The following is a 15,114-nucleotide window of genomic DNA, read 5'->3' as shown; positions in this document are numbered from 1 at the left end:
TGATGTGAGGAGCAAGGGGGAAGTCTTGGATGGATGTTCCCAAGTGACAGAGCCATTCTCAGCTGCTTCTGTTGAAGCTGGAAGCGAACAGGGGAAATACTGTTGGTGTGACAGCACTGCCAAACACTTCAGTTCTGTAGATCTGAAGTACTTGCTGTTTGTGTTTAGTGGGGAGGGGGAAAAGGAAGTTTTTCAAGTGGCAGATGGAAGAGCCAAAGCAGTTCCAAACCAGTGAAGAGCAGGAAGCGATTTGTGTGTACAAGGGCCCTCATCTGCCCTCCAGTGCCAGGCTGTGAGTGCAGCTGGGCACTCTGCATTGCTGGGCACTCTGCATTGCTGCTGCTGTAGCCTCCACTAATGTGCCTTTGCCCCACAGGGAGAATGGGCAGCTGAAGACAGAGCCAAGCACAGTGGTGCCAGAGCAGGAGTCGAACGGGGACGCGTCCGGCGCCTGCACCAGCGCAGCACCCACCATGTGGCTGGGGGCACAGAATGGCTGGTGGGTTCCCCTGGGCTTCCACATCTGTCACCTCCCTTTTCTGGGCCCTGCTTTCCATTCACTCCTTGTGTCTGGAGGAGCTTTTCATTGCTCTTTGTTCTGAGCCCTCGGCTCATCAGAGGCACAGAGGTTTCACCTCACTTCCTCATTTCACCTCCACCTTCCTAGGAGGAAAGCCTCAGGCCTGGTCTCTGTGACCTGATCTGGCTGCACCTGCTTGAGCAGGGGGGTTGGACTAGATGCTTCACCCTACTAACAAGAGGAAACGGCCTCAAGTTGCAGCAGGGGAGGTTCAGGCTGGGTCTGAGGAGGAGTTTGTTTGGTGCCAGGGCTGTCAGGCATTGGAACAGCTGCCCAGGGAGGGGATGGAGTCCCTGGAGGGGTTTCAGAGCTGGGTGGGTGTTACACTGAGGGCAATGGGCTGGTGGGTGATGGGGCTGGGACAGAGGCTGCACCCCATGGGCTGAAAGGGCTCTTCCAGCTGAAACCAGTCTGTGATTCTAGATGATCTCTAGAGGTCTGTTCCAACCTTTCCCACTCTGTGATTCTGTGGTGAGGCTGAGGCCTGGGGCCTTGCTGCTGACCCTCTGCCATTCCTCCCATCTCACAGGCTCTACGTGCACTCAGCTGTATCCAACTGGAAGAAGTGTCTGCACTCCATAAAGCTGAAGGACTCTGTCCTGAGCCTGGTGTAAGTGTGCACACACATGCTGAAGGAGAGGGTTCCGTGCCCAAGCAGCACTTTACATGGGGGAAGCAGCCCTTTGTCAGGCATCTTTTCCTTTGCTCTTCTGAGTTTTGGGAGGGAAGTTTCCCATGGTTTTTGTTACTGGGAAGCCTCATACTGAGCCATTTTCCTGCTCTGCTGCAGGACCCAGTTTGTGCATAAGGTACTAAATGAGATCAGCAGGATCGGGAGGAAATGAGGGAGGAGGGGAAAGGCAAAAGTTCACCGGGGTGTAAATTAGGTGGAAGCTGTTGGAACTGATGGAGTTTGTAGTGTGAAGGAGGAGGGAACCTCAAGAGGAAGTTTATGGATGATCTTACTACAATGAAGGTCAGAGGTGTCAGCCTCAGCCCTTGCAGGCTGCTCCTGGGAGTGATGAACTGCCTGGGGGTTGCAGAGAGAACATAAAGATGCTGTGCATGGTGTCACAAGGCATTTCTTAGCCCTGCAGGTTTGTGTAAGTGTTTACTGTTCTGTGCTTTCAGGCATGTGAAAGGGAGGGTTCTTGTTGCTCTGGCAGATGGGACATTAGCCATATTCCACCGGGCAGAAGGTAAGAGTCAACGAGAGGAAACCCAACTTGGCCAGAAGCGTAGCGATGGATTGTCTGCTGTCCTGAGTCTAGAAGGAGAGGTGCTGGCTTGCCAGAGTGCAAACATGTGGTTAAGATACAGAGCTATTGTACACCTGTAATCCTTGTCCTGAAACACCCAAGGCATGCTTTACCACCACTTCTGAGCTTTTGTGAACAAAACCACGTGGGGGTGTTCTGTGCAGCACATGCACGGTAAATGCCTTACTTCTAGGAACACCACTGCCACTGGGACTAATGTTTGCATGTTAAGGGCTTGGTTACTTACTGAGTAGCAGTTTGTCCAGCAAGGGGAAACACAGAGACTTCTGGGTTTGTGGCTTTTGTTTGGATTCAGCCTTTGCCAGGAGTTTAAACCTGGCTGTGGACACATAAGAATCGTTCCCATTGGAAACGGGACAAAGCTTCAGGCCACAGCAGTCACCTGTCTGTGAAGGACACAGTGTCTGCCTGCTCAGTTAGAAAGTAAGCACCAGAGAAGGGAGTTTGATTCCTCACCCTGGGGGCAATGATGTTGTCTGCCTGGGGGGTGAGGAAGGTTCACTGCAAGGTCCACTTCCTTTGAAGTTTCCACATAGCCTTGTTGGGCTGTCTGTCTTCTCCTGCTGTTCTGTTATTAGAGAAGCCTGTTCACTTCATTGCCACAGAAAGGTGCTTCAATTAGCCTGATTTGGAGAGCTTTCAGCCCACCAAACTAAGCTTTATTGCCCTGTGTTTGCTCAGTGTAAGGCTGTGCCCAAAGCACTGGTGTGGATTCACAGGACACAGTGAGCACTTGGCTGAGGCTGCACAGCTGGGGCTGAGGGAAAGGCAGGTGATTCTGTTGCATACTGACATGCCATGAAGGATGATATCCATCTTCCCACACTCCTTTTGACCACAGATGGGCAGTGGGATCTCAGTAACTACCACCTGATGGACCTGGGTCACACTCACCATTCCATCCGCTGCATGGCCGTTGTCTACGATAGAGTGTGGTGTGGCTACAAGAACAAAATCCACGTGATCCAGCCAAAGACGATGCAGATTGAGGTGAGAGCACCCCAGTGTGTGCCTGCAGCCACGTGCTTGGCTTGTGTTGATTCCTGTAGCTGTTTCCTGCAGCAGAATGGGAATGCTGAACCTGTGTGTTGTCATTGCTGAGCGCAGGAGCCCAGCTGTCAGTCTGGGTCACGTTATCTGTCCAGGGGACGTTGATTCCTTCCTCCCTTTGCAGAGCTTAAGTCTGGAGATGTAAACCAAGCACTTCCTCTGCCTGTACTGGTGAGTCTGTGAGACTGCAGCAGTGTGTGTGTGCTTCACAGCCACCCAGCACAGACACTCCTGAGGCTTCTCCATCTGTAGGCCCTGTGGCACAAGGCAGCACAGTCAGCAAGCCCCAGCCCTCCCACTTGCCTATGAAATAGGGTGTTCAGAGCCTCTTAGGTGAAACTCAATACAGTGGTGTTGCTACAAACCACGTTTGTGGAAGGTTTGCTTGGAAGTGTGACAGTGCTTGGAATAACACCAGTGAAAGGAGAAGTGCTGGATCTCACTGGTGAGCCAGGGCAGCTTGGTCTTTGGACTCTATACTGGAGTTGTATGGGGGTTTTTCCAAGCAAGCACATCGGAGGCTCTTGGTTTCTAAGTGTTCTTGCTCCTGAAGAGGTCTGCAGAGAGCACAACCTCCTCACAGCTGCTCTCCAGCTCCTCATTCCCAACCAGAGGTTTCCTGCAGCGGGCTCCTGGGGCCAGCTGCCCCTCACACGTTTCCTCCAAGAGCTCTGAGGCCCCAAGGCCGTGATGTCAGTCGAGGAAGGGGGGGTGTAAGTGTGGATGTGTGGAGCCTTTAGGGAGCCGCTGTGCTTGTTGTTTCAGAAGTCCTTCGACGCCCACCCCCGGCGGGAGAGCCAGGTGCGGCAGCTGGCGTGGATCGGGGACGGCGTGTGGGTGTCCATCCGCCTGGACTCCACGCTCAGGCTCTACCATGCCCACAGCCACCAGCACCTGCAGGACGTGGACATCGAGCCTTACGTCAGCAAGATGCTGGGTGAGGCACCAGGGACTGGCAGCACCTGGGCTGTTGCTTACTCAGGCCAGAGACAATTTGGAATCCACTAGCAAACCCTTGCCCAAAGTCACACAACCACAGAATCCTTTGGGCTGGGAAAGCCCCTGAGGCTGCTGCAGTCCCAGCCCTGCCCTCACCCTGCCCAGCCCAGCACTGACCCACAGCCCTCAGCACCTCAGCCCCACGCCTTTGGGGTCCCTCCAGGGCTGGGCACTCCCCCAGCTCCCTGGGCAGCCTGGCACAGGGGCTCACACCCCTCTCAGGGAAACAGTTGTGCCTCAGCTCCAGCCTCAGCCTCCCCTGGGGCAGCTGCAGCCCATTGCCTCTTGTCCTGTCATTGCTGCCTGGGGAGCAGAGCCCGACCCCCAGCTCCCTGCAGCCCCCTGTCAGGGAGTGTCAGAGAGTGCTGCTGGCTGCCCTCAGCCTCCTCTTCTCCAGGCTCAGCACCCCCATTCCCTCAGCCCCTCCCCAGCACCCTTGTGCTCCAGCCCCTTCCCCAGCTTCATTGCCCATCGTGACTGACTCCAGTTGTCTCTCCTGCTCAGGCACAGGCAAGCTGGGCTTCTCCTTCGTGAGGATCACAGCCCTGCTCATCGCTGGCAACCGCCTCTGGGTCGGGACAGGGAACGGCGTCGTCATCTCCATCCCACTGACTGAGAGTAAGTGACATCTACTGCAGATCCTTCTGTGTCCCCTCCCTCAGAGAAGGAGGCTTTTTCCTCTCAGCTGTGCAGTGTGATGGATGCCTCTGGCAGGCCAGTGCTCTCATGGTGTTTGTACTGTGACCCTGACACACCATTGAGCATAGCAGCGTTCAGAGAGAAGAGCCCTGGGTACGAGCAGCCCTGAGCTCAGTTTAACTCCTCTGTGCTAAGGTTTAAATGGATTTAACCTGTCTGAAACCAAATAGGTGTCTGTTACCATCCCTTTCAGTTCAGTTGAAGCTGTTTCCTTCTTGGGGGACAAATGGCTTTTCTACCATCTGTACAGTCTTCTGGTTTGAGTGGGACCTCGACAGAGCAGACTGGTGGGAACTGATTCTGTAGCAAAGCTTTGGGAACTGCAGTAAGTCTCCAAAGGGAGGCCATGGGATGAGGAATCACCAGCAAGATCCCCCTGGCAACGATAGTTTGGCATGGACAGCTAAACAGCTCCCAAACAGTATGTTCCAGAAACTGACCTTACAAAAAAGCTTCATTTACTCCAATTAGGGCTCAGCTTTACCCATCAAGTACCAACCTGTGTCCTGTGCCAAATCCAACTTGGTGAGGAGACCCACCAGTAGCAGCTGATAGGTACATCCTTGGAGCTGGCAGTTTAGCTGAAGCTCTTAGTAATCCTGTCCTGGACCTGCCAGTCAGCATCTTGTTTTGAAGGTCTGCTCCAGACTGGGATGGGGGAGTAGGGTTTGAGGCTGATTGCAGTGGCTTTCAGCACAAAGCAGCCCAGTTCTACATTTCTTCACCAGTGCTGGCAGGAAAGCTGAGAAGCAAATGGCTCTTGCATGTGAGGAGCAATCCTGGTGTAATGCTCCTGGGAGTCAGGGCTGAGGTGGCCTCTGAGGCTGCTGGAGCTGGGTATGCTGGGGGCTGACAGCACCAAGCTGGTGACACTCATCTCTGTGCGTGGCACACGGTCTCCTTTCTGAATCCCTGCTTTAAAGCCCATTCCTTCTTGGGGCTGCTGTCCTCATTCAGCTTGGTCCTTGCTGTAAACCACTTGCATTATCTTTTTGGTGCTCCTGTAAAAGTGGGGTAAGCAGTGGAGCCTCAGAAGCGACTTAACAAGGGACCCTTTGGACCCTGGTCCCTGCCCCATCTCAGATGTTACATTTCTCCCCATTAGACAAGAGCAAAGTGAGCGAGCAGAGTGTTGGTGTGAAGTGATCCAGACCTGTCTGCAGCTCCTGTGGGGGGTTCTCTCAGTTTGATAACAGTTTCTGTTCCTCCCTGAGTTCTCTGCTGGTAATCACCTCTCTCTTCTCTCCCTGCTGCCCGTCTCTTCCCGTGCCCCTCTGTGTTCCCACTCCCTGCCTGTGCCTAGCTGTAGTCCTCCACCGAGGCCAACTCCTTGGGCTCCGGGGTAAGTCCACGCCTCCTTCCTTCAGCTTTCACTCCTTTTGCAGCCACTCCCATTCTGCCCATCCTCCCACCTGCCATCCAGCTCTCTCCATCCCTTTTTTCCCTCATCGCTCTTTCATTCCAAGTCTCACCTGAGAGAAGTGACCAGAGACAGCGATGGCAACGTCCTCGTTTCCCATGGCCAAAAACCATTGTCATGCATCTCATCAGCCACCCCTCTGGGGTGTTTTGTGACTTGCCTCTTCATCAGCAGTTCCCTTAGTGTGTGGTTGGCCAGGTTTGGGATGCAGTCTGTCAAGGCTCATTGAGCCAGGGTTAGGTTGTTCTTCCAAGGTCTTCCTCAGTCACCTTTGTTTTTCCAGGGATGCTTCTCTCAGCAGTTCCCAGCCCATGGCAGCGGGTGCTGTGGCAGCTGCAGGTAGTCAACCCAGACTTCACCCAGACAGGACCGTGATAGATATTAACAATTGTTTGGGTTTGTGCCAGTTAAGGCAGGGTCTGAGTTCAGATTTCTGCTTCCCTGACCTTTCCAGGCTCAGAGGGGAGCATGTTTGTATCATTGTAAGACGTTTCTGTGGCTGTCCAGAAGCATTGCCAACGTGTGCCTGCTCCTCTTCAAGCATCTGATAGTGGTTGGAGTAAGAAGCCAAACACTGAGCAAGAAGGAGTGCTGGTACCAAGCAGGGCCCAGGCCTTCCCTGGGGCGTCTCAGAGCCGTTGTCTAGCTTGCCCTTGTGTCCCTCTTGCCCAGCTCCTCCAGGGCTGTGTGCCTCATGAGCAGCTGAATACTGGATCTGATGGGAAAATGCAGTTTGTGTCATAAGTGGCGAGTCACCAGCCTGCAGATGGAGGCAACACACAGGCTGCTGCAGCCTCCTCCATCACATCCTTCACACTAAGCCTTCAGGGACCCGTGTCTTTAAAGGTTTTCCTTCATGGCTCACGAGTCTCCCCTTTGAATCCCTTCAGTAAAAGCCACTCAAAGCCATCCCTGACTGACCACCTTCCTGCTCCCTGTCCCCAGCCAACAAGACGTCCCCCACGTCTGCAGAGGGCGGCCGCGCCGGCGGCGTCATCCACGTGTACGGCGACGACAGCAGCGACAAGTGCGCCAGCAGCTTCATCCCCTACTGCTCCATGGCCCAGGCACAGCTCTGCTTCCACGGCCACCGCGACGCCGTCAAGTTCTTCGTGTCCGTGCCGGGTAGGGAGCAGCCCAGCCCCTCCCTGGGAGAGTCCTGGCACCAGGAGCTGGAGCTGCTCTGCGGCAGGCAGCCGGCCACGCCGCTCCTTGCCGAGCCCTGGCTGAGCCACTGTGCTTGGGACTGCAGTGACTTCCATGTTTCAGCAGCGGGAGGAACGGCAGCGGGCCAAGGGAGGTTGTGCTGCCCCTCTGCTCTGCCCTGCTGAGGGTCCTGTGGCCAGTTCTGGGCTCCTCAGCTCCAGAGGGACAGGGAACTGCTGCAGAGAGGCCAGTGCAGGGACACCAAGATGATCGGGACTGGAGCATCTTCCTGCTGAGGAAAGGCTGCAGGACCTGGGGCTGTTCAGTCTGGAGGAGACTGAGGGGGGAGCTCATTAATAGTGACAAATATCTCACTGGTGGGTGTCAGGAGGTTGGGGCAGCACTTTTTCCTGTTGTATCTAGCAACAGGACAAGGGCTGATGGGATGAAGCTGGAACACAAACAGTTCCACTTAAACATAAGGAAAAACTGTGTCAGTGCTGAGGTGAGGGAGCCCTGGCCCAGGCTGCCCAGGGAGGGTGTGGAGGCTCCTTCCTTGGAGCTCTTCAAACCCCTCCTGGACACGTTCCTGTGTGGCCTGATCTAGGTGGGAGCTGCTTCTGCAGGGGGTTGGGCTGGATGAGCTCTAAAGACCCCTTCCAACCCCACCACTGTGATTGTATGAATTGGCCTGCCCAGCTCTGCGTGTGTGTGTGTGATCTGAGCAGGGCCACTGACAGCTCCTCTGTGTCCCCAGGCAATGTCCTGGCCACGCTGAACGGGAGCGTGCTGGACAGCCCGTCAGAGAGCCCCAGCACAGCAGCCACGGACACCGAGGGGCAGAAGCTGAAGAACGTGCTGGTGCTGAGCGGGGGCGAGGGCTACATCGACTTCAGGATCGGTGAGTGCCCGGGGCTGCAGGGGCTGGGCTCACTGCTGGGGGCAGGCAAAGCTCAAGGGTAACACAAAGCTCTGTGTTACCAGCTGCCTCTGGCTGCCAGGGCAAATCATACAACCATGCAATTGGTGTGCTTGTTAAAGCCCTTCAAGCCCATCAAATCCACCCACTCCCCTCACCCTGCCCCAGCCCAGCACTGACCCACAGCCCTCAGCACCTCAGCCCCACGCCTCTGGGATCCCTCCAGGGCTGGGCACTCCCCCAGCTCCCTGGGCAGCCTGGCACAGGGGCTGACACCCCTCTGAGGGAAACAGTTGTGCCTCAGCTCCAGCCTCAGCCTCCCCTGGGGCAGCTGCAGCCCATTGCCTCTTGTCCTGTCATTGCTGCCTGGGGAGCAGAGCCCGACCCCCAGCTCCCCGCAGCCATAGAGTCCTGCAGCATGTTGCCATGGGTGCTCTCTGGCCATAAAGGTCTCAGCTCGTGCTGGCTGTTGCTGGCCTGCTGAGCCTGTGGCAGGGATGTTGGCCTCTTTGGAAGTGCTCCAGAGCAGTGCAATTTGGGATTTACTTCCTTGCCTTTTTCACTCTCTGTTTTCTCCCTTCAGGGGATGGAGAAGACGATGAGACAGAGGAGAACACAGGAGACGCCACCCAGGTGAAGCCAGTGCTTTCCAAGGCTGAAAGGAGCCACATCATTGTGTGGCAGGTGTCCTACATCCCCGAGTGAGCGGCGCTCCCTCCCCACGTGTGACGTCCCTGCTCCCGCCCGAATGCCCAGCTGTACATACACCACCTGCATCCCTCCTGCTGCTGGAAACCGACCCCAGGCCACCACAACGGCTCCTGCCTCGGACTCTCACCCCCTGCAGCCTCGGAACTTGCAGCTCTCACCTTGGGCCCGTGTGCTTGGATGGTTGTTCTGCTCTGGAACTGGCATCTACAAAGGAGAGAAATGGCAGGGCACGGAGGAGGGGGAGCTGGAGCTGGATGGAGGGGGGTGGCTCAGGGTCTCTGGCAGCTCACCTCGCTCCCTCCTGCATGAGAAGTGCATCCCTCACTGAAGCACTGAACCACAGCTGCAGCAGAAATCCTTTCCACTTCACCAGTGGACTCTCCACCTTACGCACCTCCAGCACAGAATCCTGTCCCCCGGACCCAGAGCAGCCAGGTTCCAAGCAGCCCTCAGCAGAAAGGAGTGTGAGGGCTCAGGCAGCTCTGCAGTTTGGCTGGAGGAGGCAGCAGTGCCGTTGCTGTGGGGAAACACGTCCTCTGTGCTCGCAGGAGGAGAAGTCTCCCTCCTCTGCTGCTGGGTGACCCCCTGTGGCAGAGAGGATGGTTTGGAGGCCTGAGGTGGGAGCTGGGTGCTTGATGGTGGAGGCCACAGGGCTGTTGGAAACCGTGGTAGCAAAAAGGTACTGGAACTGTGCTTTGTTTTAGGAGCAGAGAAAGCAGCAATACTTTTTGACCCCCCCCTTGCAGAAACACCAGGCAGAAAGGAACTCTGGGGTACATCCTGCAGCGTTCAGCTGTCTCTGTGTAGCATTTGGTGGCTTCTCAAACACAGGGGAGGGAGGAGGATGTTGGGCAGCCCTGGCCTCTGCATGAACACCTGGAGGTGACTTTGCCTCTGAGGCTGCATCCCCACCCTGGGAGCTGCTGGAAGGGGAGTGAAGGCTGTTTTCCTTCACTGGTTGTCAGTGAGGGGACACTGTGTGGGGGCAGTCGAGGTGTAGAAAGGCTCTGTCTTCACAGGAAAGGGGATTTAAGGCCAGATCTTCTCACCCCCTTTACCCAGTGTCACAAGCACTGGGTTTGTTAGTGAGCAGGTTGAAAAGCTGGAAACGTCTGACTCTTGAGGAGAACTGACAACCCCTGAGAGAGATGCTGAGAGAGATGCTGGGGGCCCTCCAGGTGTGAGCAGTGCTGGGGGACTGCAGAGCTGCATCCTGCAACAAAACATGGGGCAAGGGAGAGAGGTTTTGAGCTCCAGCTGCAGAACACAGCAGCTCCAGACGTAGTTGCAAAGGTTTGTTCTCCCTTTCTGACAGCAGAAACAGCCCCATCTCCACAAGGATGAGCTCTGTTCCCTTTGAGCACTCCCTCCCGTGCAGGACTAGAGCAGGGAGCAGTTGTTAGCAGTGGGTTTGGAAGCTCCTGGGGATCATTCTGTTTCTTCCCTGGGCTGTGCAGCACTCTGGGCTCATAGAATCACTGAATGGTGGGGGTTGGAAGGGACTTTTAGGGGTGATGCAGTCCAGAGCCCTGCTAAAGCAGGTCCCACCTAGATCAGGTCCAGAAGGATGTCCCTGTGCAGTGGTTTGAGGAGAGCTGGGGGCTGCCTCCCTCTCCCAGGGAGCTCCCAGCTGTGTCCTCTGCCTGTCCCTACGGACCAGGCTGCTCCTTGTGAGCTGCAGGGATGTGGCATTCCCAGGGCAAGCTCTGCCACGTGGCACCTGTCCTGATGGAGCAGCACTGAGCTGCTTTTTGGGCTCACAGTTGAGAAAAGGCTGGGGCATCCATTGCCCCTGCAAGGAGGCAAGAGGATGTCTGTGGGGAGCCAGAGCACAGAGCCACCGTGGTGCCCGTGACTGAGGTGGGAGAGCAGCTGGGTGGTGACCTCAGCCACTGGCCCCACTGGGGCTGAGGGGGGTTTGCAGCCACCTCCTGTGTGGGGATGAACCAGGCCAGGCTTCCCCTTCACCTCCCCAAAGTGCTTTCTGCTAGGAACAGCTCTTTGGGTCACAACAGAGTGTGTTAAGTCCCTGGCTCTGTCCCCTCTCCCTTAGGCAAACAAGGAACTGCAACGTTTTTACCTCTTCTGCCTGTTCTGCAGCTGGTTTCAGCAGCCAAGTGACAGCACTCCATCTCCTGTCACCACAGAGCCCTGGCAACACCAGGAGACCCACCTGGGGCCTCTCCCCCCCATGTTCCTTCCCCAGCTCGCTGCGTGTCGTCCCACGAGACGCTGCCATGGGAGAGGGGCAGAAGCAGCCTCTGGTGCCAGCTCCTGGGGCAGCTGCTGCCTGGCTGGGCACCAAGGTGCCAACTGAGGGGCTTCACCACCACCCCCCCGTCATACCTCCACTGTGATGTATGTAAAGTACCTTGTATGTTACAAAAGGATTTTAAAACAAACAAAAAGTGTCTTAAAGGCCTGTAAACTGCGCTGCTGGCTCTGAGAGGGCATCTGGCAAGAGACTGCTGTACCTTCCCCTGCTTCCTCCCCTGTGCTACCAGACAACAAACCATAGCTGTTCTGTATGTAATAAACGTGGTCACATCAGCGAGTGTCCTTCCTGCCCCAGCACAAGGGGCTCTGTGCAGCCCCCCAGAACAGCAGGGCTCTGGGAAGGCTGGAAGGGGCAGCTCAGGTGCTGTTGAGCAGTTTAGTGGTGAGAAATGGCAGAATCGCAGCGTGGAGGGGGCTGGAAGGGCCCTGCAGAGCTGCTGCAGCCCCAGCCCCTGCTCCAGCAGCTTCCCCTGGCTCAGGGGCACAGGAACGTGTCCAGCTGGGGTTGGAAACCTCCTGAGAAGGAGCCTCCACACCCTCCCTGGGCAGCCTGGGCCAGGGCTCCCTCCCCTCAGCACCAAAGGACTTTCTCCTCCTGTGCCAGGGGAACTGTTTGTGTCCCAGCTGATGTCCATCACCCCTTGTCCTGGCCCTGGGCACCACAGAGCAAAGTGTCCCCCATCCTGCTGACACCCACCCTGTGGGTAAGTGTTGAGATCCCAAATGAGATGTGGGTTGCTCAGTGGGTCAGAGCAGAAGGGGCTGGCTCTGCAAGCCACGGGGCAACCTGGAGCTTCTGCCAGCAGAGGAGTAAGAGGCAGAAAAGACCAAGCGCTCAGCTGCTGCCCACCTGCAGCCCTGCCCTTGGGGAGCTGCTGTGGGGACACATCAGGCTCAGCTTTCAGCACCCAGCTTGTCAGTGACCCTGTGAGCACAGGCTGGCACCTACCAATGTCCCACAGCAGTGCAGGCAGTGAGATCCTGTCAGTCCCAGCAGTGCTCCCACTCCAGGAACTGCATTAATTCAAGGCTGTCCTGCTTTGGGCTGGGACAGAGTGAATGGCACCTCCCAGGGCTCTGTGTTGGGTTGAGGCTGAGCAGAATGTTGGTCCCAGCAGGACGTTTGGGTGCTGCTGAGCAGGGCTGCACAGCACTGAGGCCCTTTCTGCCTCTCAGCCTGTCCACACAGGGAGTGGGCTGGGCTGGGGGAGGCTGAGTGTGCACAGGGCTGGGGCTGGGGGGAGGCTGAGTGTGCACAGGGCTGGGGCTGGGGGGAGGCTGAGTGTGCACAGGGCTGGGGGGAGGCTGAGTGTGCACAGGGCTGGGGCTGGGGGAGGCTGAGTGTGCACAGGGCTGGGGCTGGGGGGAGGCTGAGTGTGCACAGGGCTGGGGGAGGCTGAATGTGCACAGGGCTGGGGCTGGGGGGAGGCTGAGTGTGCACAGGGCTGGGGCTGGGGGGAGGCTGAGTGTGCACAGGGCTGGGGCTGGGAAGAGCAGCTCCTGACTGCCCACTCCAGGAGGGAAAAGAATGAGCTGGCTGCTTGTGCAAGGAGCTGATGCACAAGGCTGCTGACCCCAGCAGCTCCTGTGCCCCTTCCTCCCACACCCAGAGCAGCCCCTGCAGGGGTTCCTGGGGGAGCAGCAGAGCCCTCAGGCACCATGAGGAGCTGAGAAATGCTGAGAACTGCAACGTTCACCACACCAGGCAACAGCCTGGGAACAGCTTCAACCAGCAAGAGCCAAGCTGAAAAGGATTTCTGCCCAAACAGCCTCCTCTGGGAGTAACAGATGGATACCTCTGGGTAAGCTCAGCATCCCAAGGCAAGTTGTGTTCCTCCTGAGTTGTTCATTGCCACCACGTGCAGGAAAGCCAGATGATTCCCCAGCAGCTGGGAGGAATCTGAGGCTGTGCCTGTACTTTATTGAGCCCATGGCTCTGCAGCTGGACCTCACCACGGTCTCCATGCCCTGACAAAAACACACCAAACCCTCCTGGAAGCCTGCTGCAGGAATAAGAACACGTTTATTCCCATTAGTGGATACATTTGTAGGAACTCTGTGATACTCTCTCTGCCCCTTGCACAGGACCCAAATGACCTGGAAAACGTTGTGAAAAGCCCCAGTTTTCAGCCTGGGAAGGAAATTCTGCCCAAGGAAGCGCAGCTGGGTGACAGGAGCTACACATCCACGGACCACACAGGGAACCAAGACGGTTCCTCTGCGACTGAGGCCAAAGTGATGGACTAAACTAACAACCTGAAGGCAGGTGCTGCTTTCCTGTCAGCTCAGGTGGCTGTTACAGGGCTGCACCATCCCACAGCGGGCAAGGCACGTGCTGCAGAGCCAGCCAGAGCAGCTCAGGACACACAACCAGGCTCTAGACCGGTGTCCCTGCCGCTTTCTTCTTGCCCCGCTGCACGGGAGAGGCCATGACCTTGTGCAGATCGATCAGGGGCTCCTCCGTGGTGGCTTTCCCCTCCTTCTGCCGCTGTGCCAGGATCATGGCTCGCAGCAGAGGCGGGTACGGGACGTACTGGACGGTCTCCTCGGGCACCGGGGTGAACTTCTTGAAGGCTTCCTCCTCGTGCTTGGGCACCACCCTCCAGTCGTGGTACATCACTTTGTCAATCTCCTGCATTCCTTCCTCGGTCTTGCCTGAGGGAGGGTGATGAGCATCAGTGCACAACCCCCACCAGCAACACCCTCCCCCTGGGAAACGCAGCAGGCACCCACTCTGCTCTCAAAGGAGCTACAGCAGGCAACAGGTTCCCCATGGTCCACACAGTGTCCCCGCTGCTGCCCTACAGGATCCCACCCCTGGCCTTGGAAAGCAAACCACAGACGGCTGGAAAGGACCACAGGCAAGCCACGGTCGACCGTGTGAAGGTCACTTCACCTCTCTGTGGTGCAGTCTTATGGCGGTTTTGGTCTCTGTGGTGCTCGTGAAGGCTCCAGCCCGCTCTCAGCCCCGCCAGTCCCTCCCCACTCTCCCGAACACAGCCGGTGGGGCCGGACCCGCGTGTGCCTGAGCCCCGGGGAGACTCCGCCCGGCCCTCCCGCGGGGCAGCGCGTTTCCTCACCTCTGAAGGTCAGGTAGCCCCAGGCCCTGCCGTGGTCCATGTCCTGCAAAGCACAGACGCGGCGTTGGCGGCGGGAGCGGCGCGGGGCCGCGCGGGGCCGGGGGGGCAGCGCTCACCTCGGCCGTGTGGTCCGGCTTCACCTTGGCGATGACCCAGTAGCAGGGCTCGTCGTAGGCCCAGAGCCAGGACTTGCGGGTGACGGTGCGGCCCACGCCGAAGCGGGGCTGGCGGCACAGCAGCGTGAAGAGCCGCTTCTCGTTCCGCGCGTCCTCCCACGCCCGCACCGGCAACCGCTTCTGCGTCAGCGGCCGCCGCATGGTCTCGTAATCCAGGGCGAAGCGCTGCGAGTCCCGCGGCCGGTTCTTCAGCTCCCGGTACTCACGGACCTTCTTGGCCATGGCGGCGATGGGGCGGTGCAGCTTCTTGCGGCCCATGGCGAGCGCGGACGGCGGGAGGCGGCCCGGCCGAGCACAGAGGATCCGAGCGGATCCGAGCCGAGCCCCGCCGAGCCGAGCCCCGCCGAGCCGAGGCGATCTCAGCCGAGCCGAGCCCGGCCGAGCTGAGCCGATCTGAGCAGAGCCGAGCCCGGCCGAACCCCGCCGAGCCGAGCGGATCCGAGCGGATCCGAGCCCAGCTCCGCCGAGCCGAGCCGATCCGATCCGAGCTCCGCCGAGCCGAGAGGATCCGAGCCGATCCGATCCGAGCTCCGCCGAGCCGAGCCCCTCCGAGCCGAGCCGAGCCCCTCCGAGCCGAGCCCTGCCGAGCGTGTCCGAGCCGAGCCGAGTCCAGCCGAGCCCCGCCGAGCGGGTCCGAGCCCAGCCGAGCCGAGCCGAGCCGCGCCGTTCCCCTCCCCGCTTCCCGCCGGCGCCGGAACCCGCCGCGCCCCGCCCCGGCCGCCGTTACGCTCCGTGCCGCGGCCTCGGGGGGAAGCGCGACCCGCACGAAGCGCCCCG

The 15,114-nt window shown here is 58.2% G+C and overlaps 2 protein-coding genes across 21 annotated transcripts in view; one reads left to right on the top strand and one right to left on the bottom strand.

The window, feature by feature from the left end:
- The window catches only part of MAPK8IP3 (mitogen-activated protein kinase 8 interacting protein 3), a 70,993-nt gene extending 59,639 nt beyond the window's left edge, over nt 1-11,354 (top strand). For 18 of the 20 annotated variants that reach the window (XM_061994398.1, XM_061994411.1, XM_061994410.1 and 15 more), the window contains 10 exons: nt 377-499; nt 1,110-1,190; nt 1,712-1,779; nt 2,702-2,850; nt 3,676-3,847; nt 4,414-4,527; nt 5,912-5,950; nt 6,974-7,153; nt 7,932-8,075; nt 8,677-11,354. In XM_061994398.1, the coding sequence (XP_061850382.1) occupies nt 377-499; nt 1,110-1,190; nt 1,712-1,779; nt 2,702-2,850; nt 3,676-3,847; nt 4,414-4,527; nt 5,912-5,950; nt 6,974-7,153; nt 7,932-8,075; nt 8,677-8,798 (1,192 nt within the window). In that variant the 3' untranslated portion in view covers nt 8,799-11,354. The remainder of the gene's footprint in view (nt 1-376; nt 500-1,109; nt 1,191-1,711; nt 1,780-2,701; nt 2,851-3,675; nt 3,848-4,413; nt 4,528-5,911; nt 5,951-6,973; nt 7,154-7,931; nt 8,076-8,676) is intronic. The other 2 variants (XM_061994412.1, XM_061994401.1) reach the window with 1 other exon arrangement.
- A 1,737-nt stretch (nt 11,355-13,091) lies between these two features.
- On the bottom strand, nt 13,092-15,016 carry MRPS34 (mitochondrial ribosomal protein S34). The gene is made up of 3 exons (XM_061993253.1): nt 14,278-15,016; nt 14,162-14,204; nt 13,092-13,736 (listed from the first exon to the last, which is right to left on the bottom strand). Exons 1-3 carry the CDS (start codon nt 14,593-14,595, stop codon nt 13,459-13,461), a joined length of 639 nt encoding a protein of 212 aa, XP_061849237.1. The 5' UTR covers nt 14,596-15,016; the 3' UTR covers nt 13,092-13,458.
- Nucleotides 15,017-15,114: the final 98 nt, after the last annotated feature.

Source organism: Colius striatus, chromosome 3 (genome assembly GCF_028858725.1).
Source record: "Colius striatus isolate bColStr4 chromosome 3, bColStr4.1.hap1, whole genome shotgun sequence".
NCBI classification, from domain to species: domain Eukaryota; kingdom Metazoa; phylum Chordata; class Aves; order Coliiformes; family Coliidae; genus Colius; species Colius striatus.
Note: the sequence above shows the minus strand (reverse complement) of the source record. Positions and strands in the feature narration are given on the sequence as shown.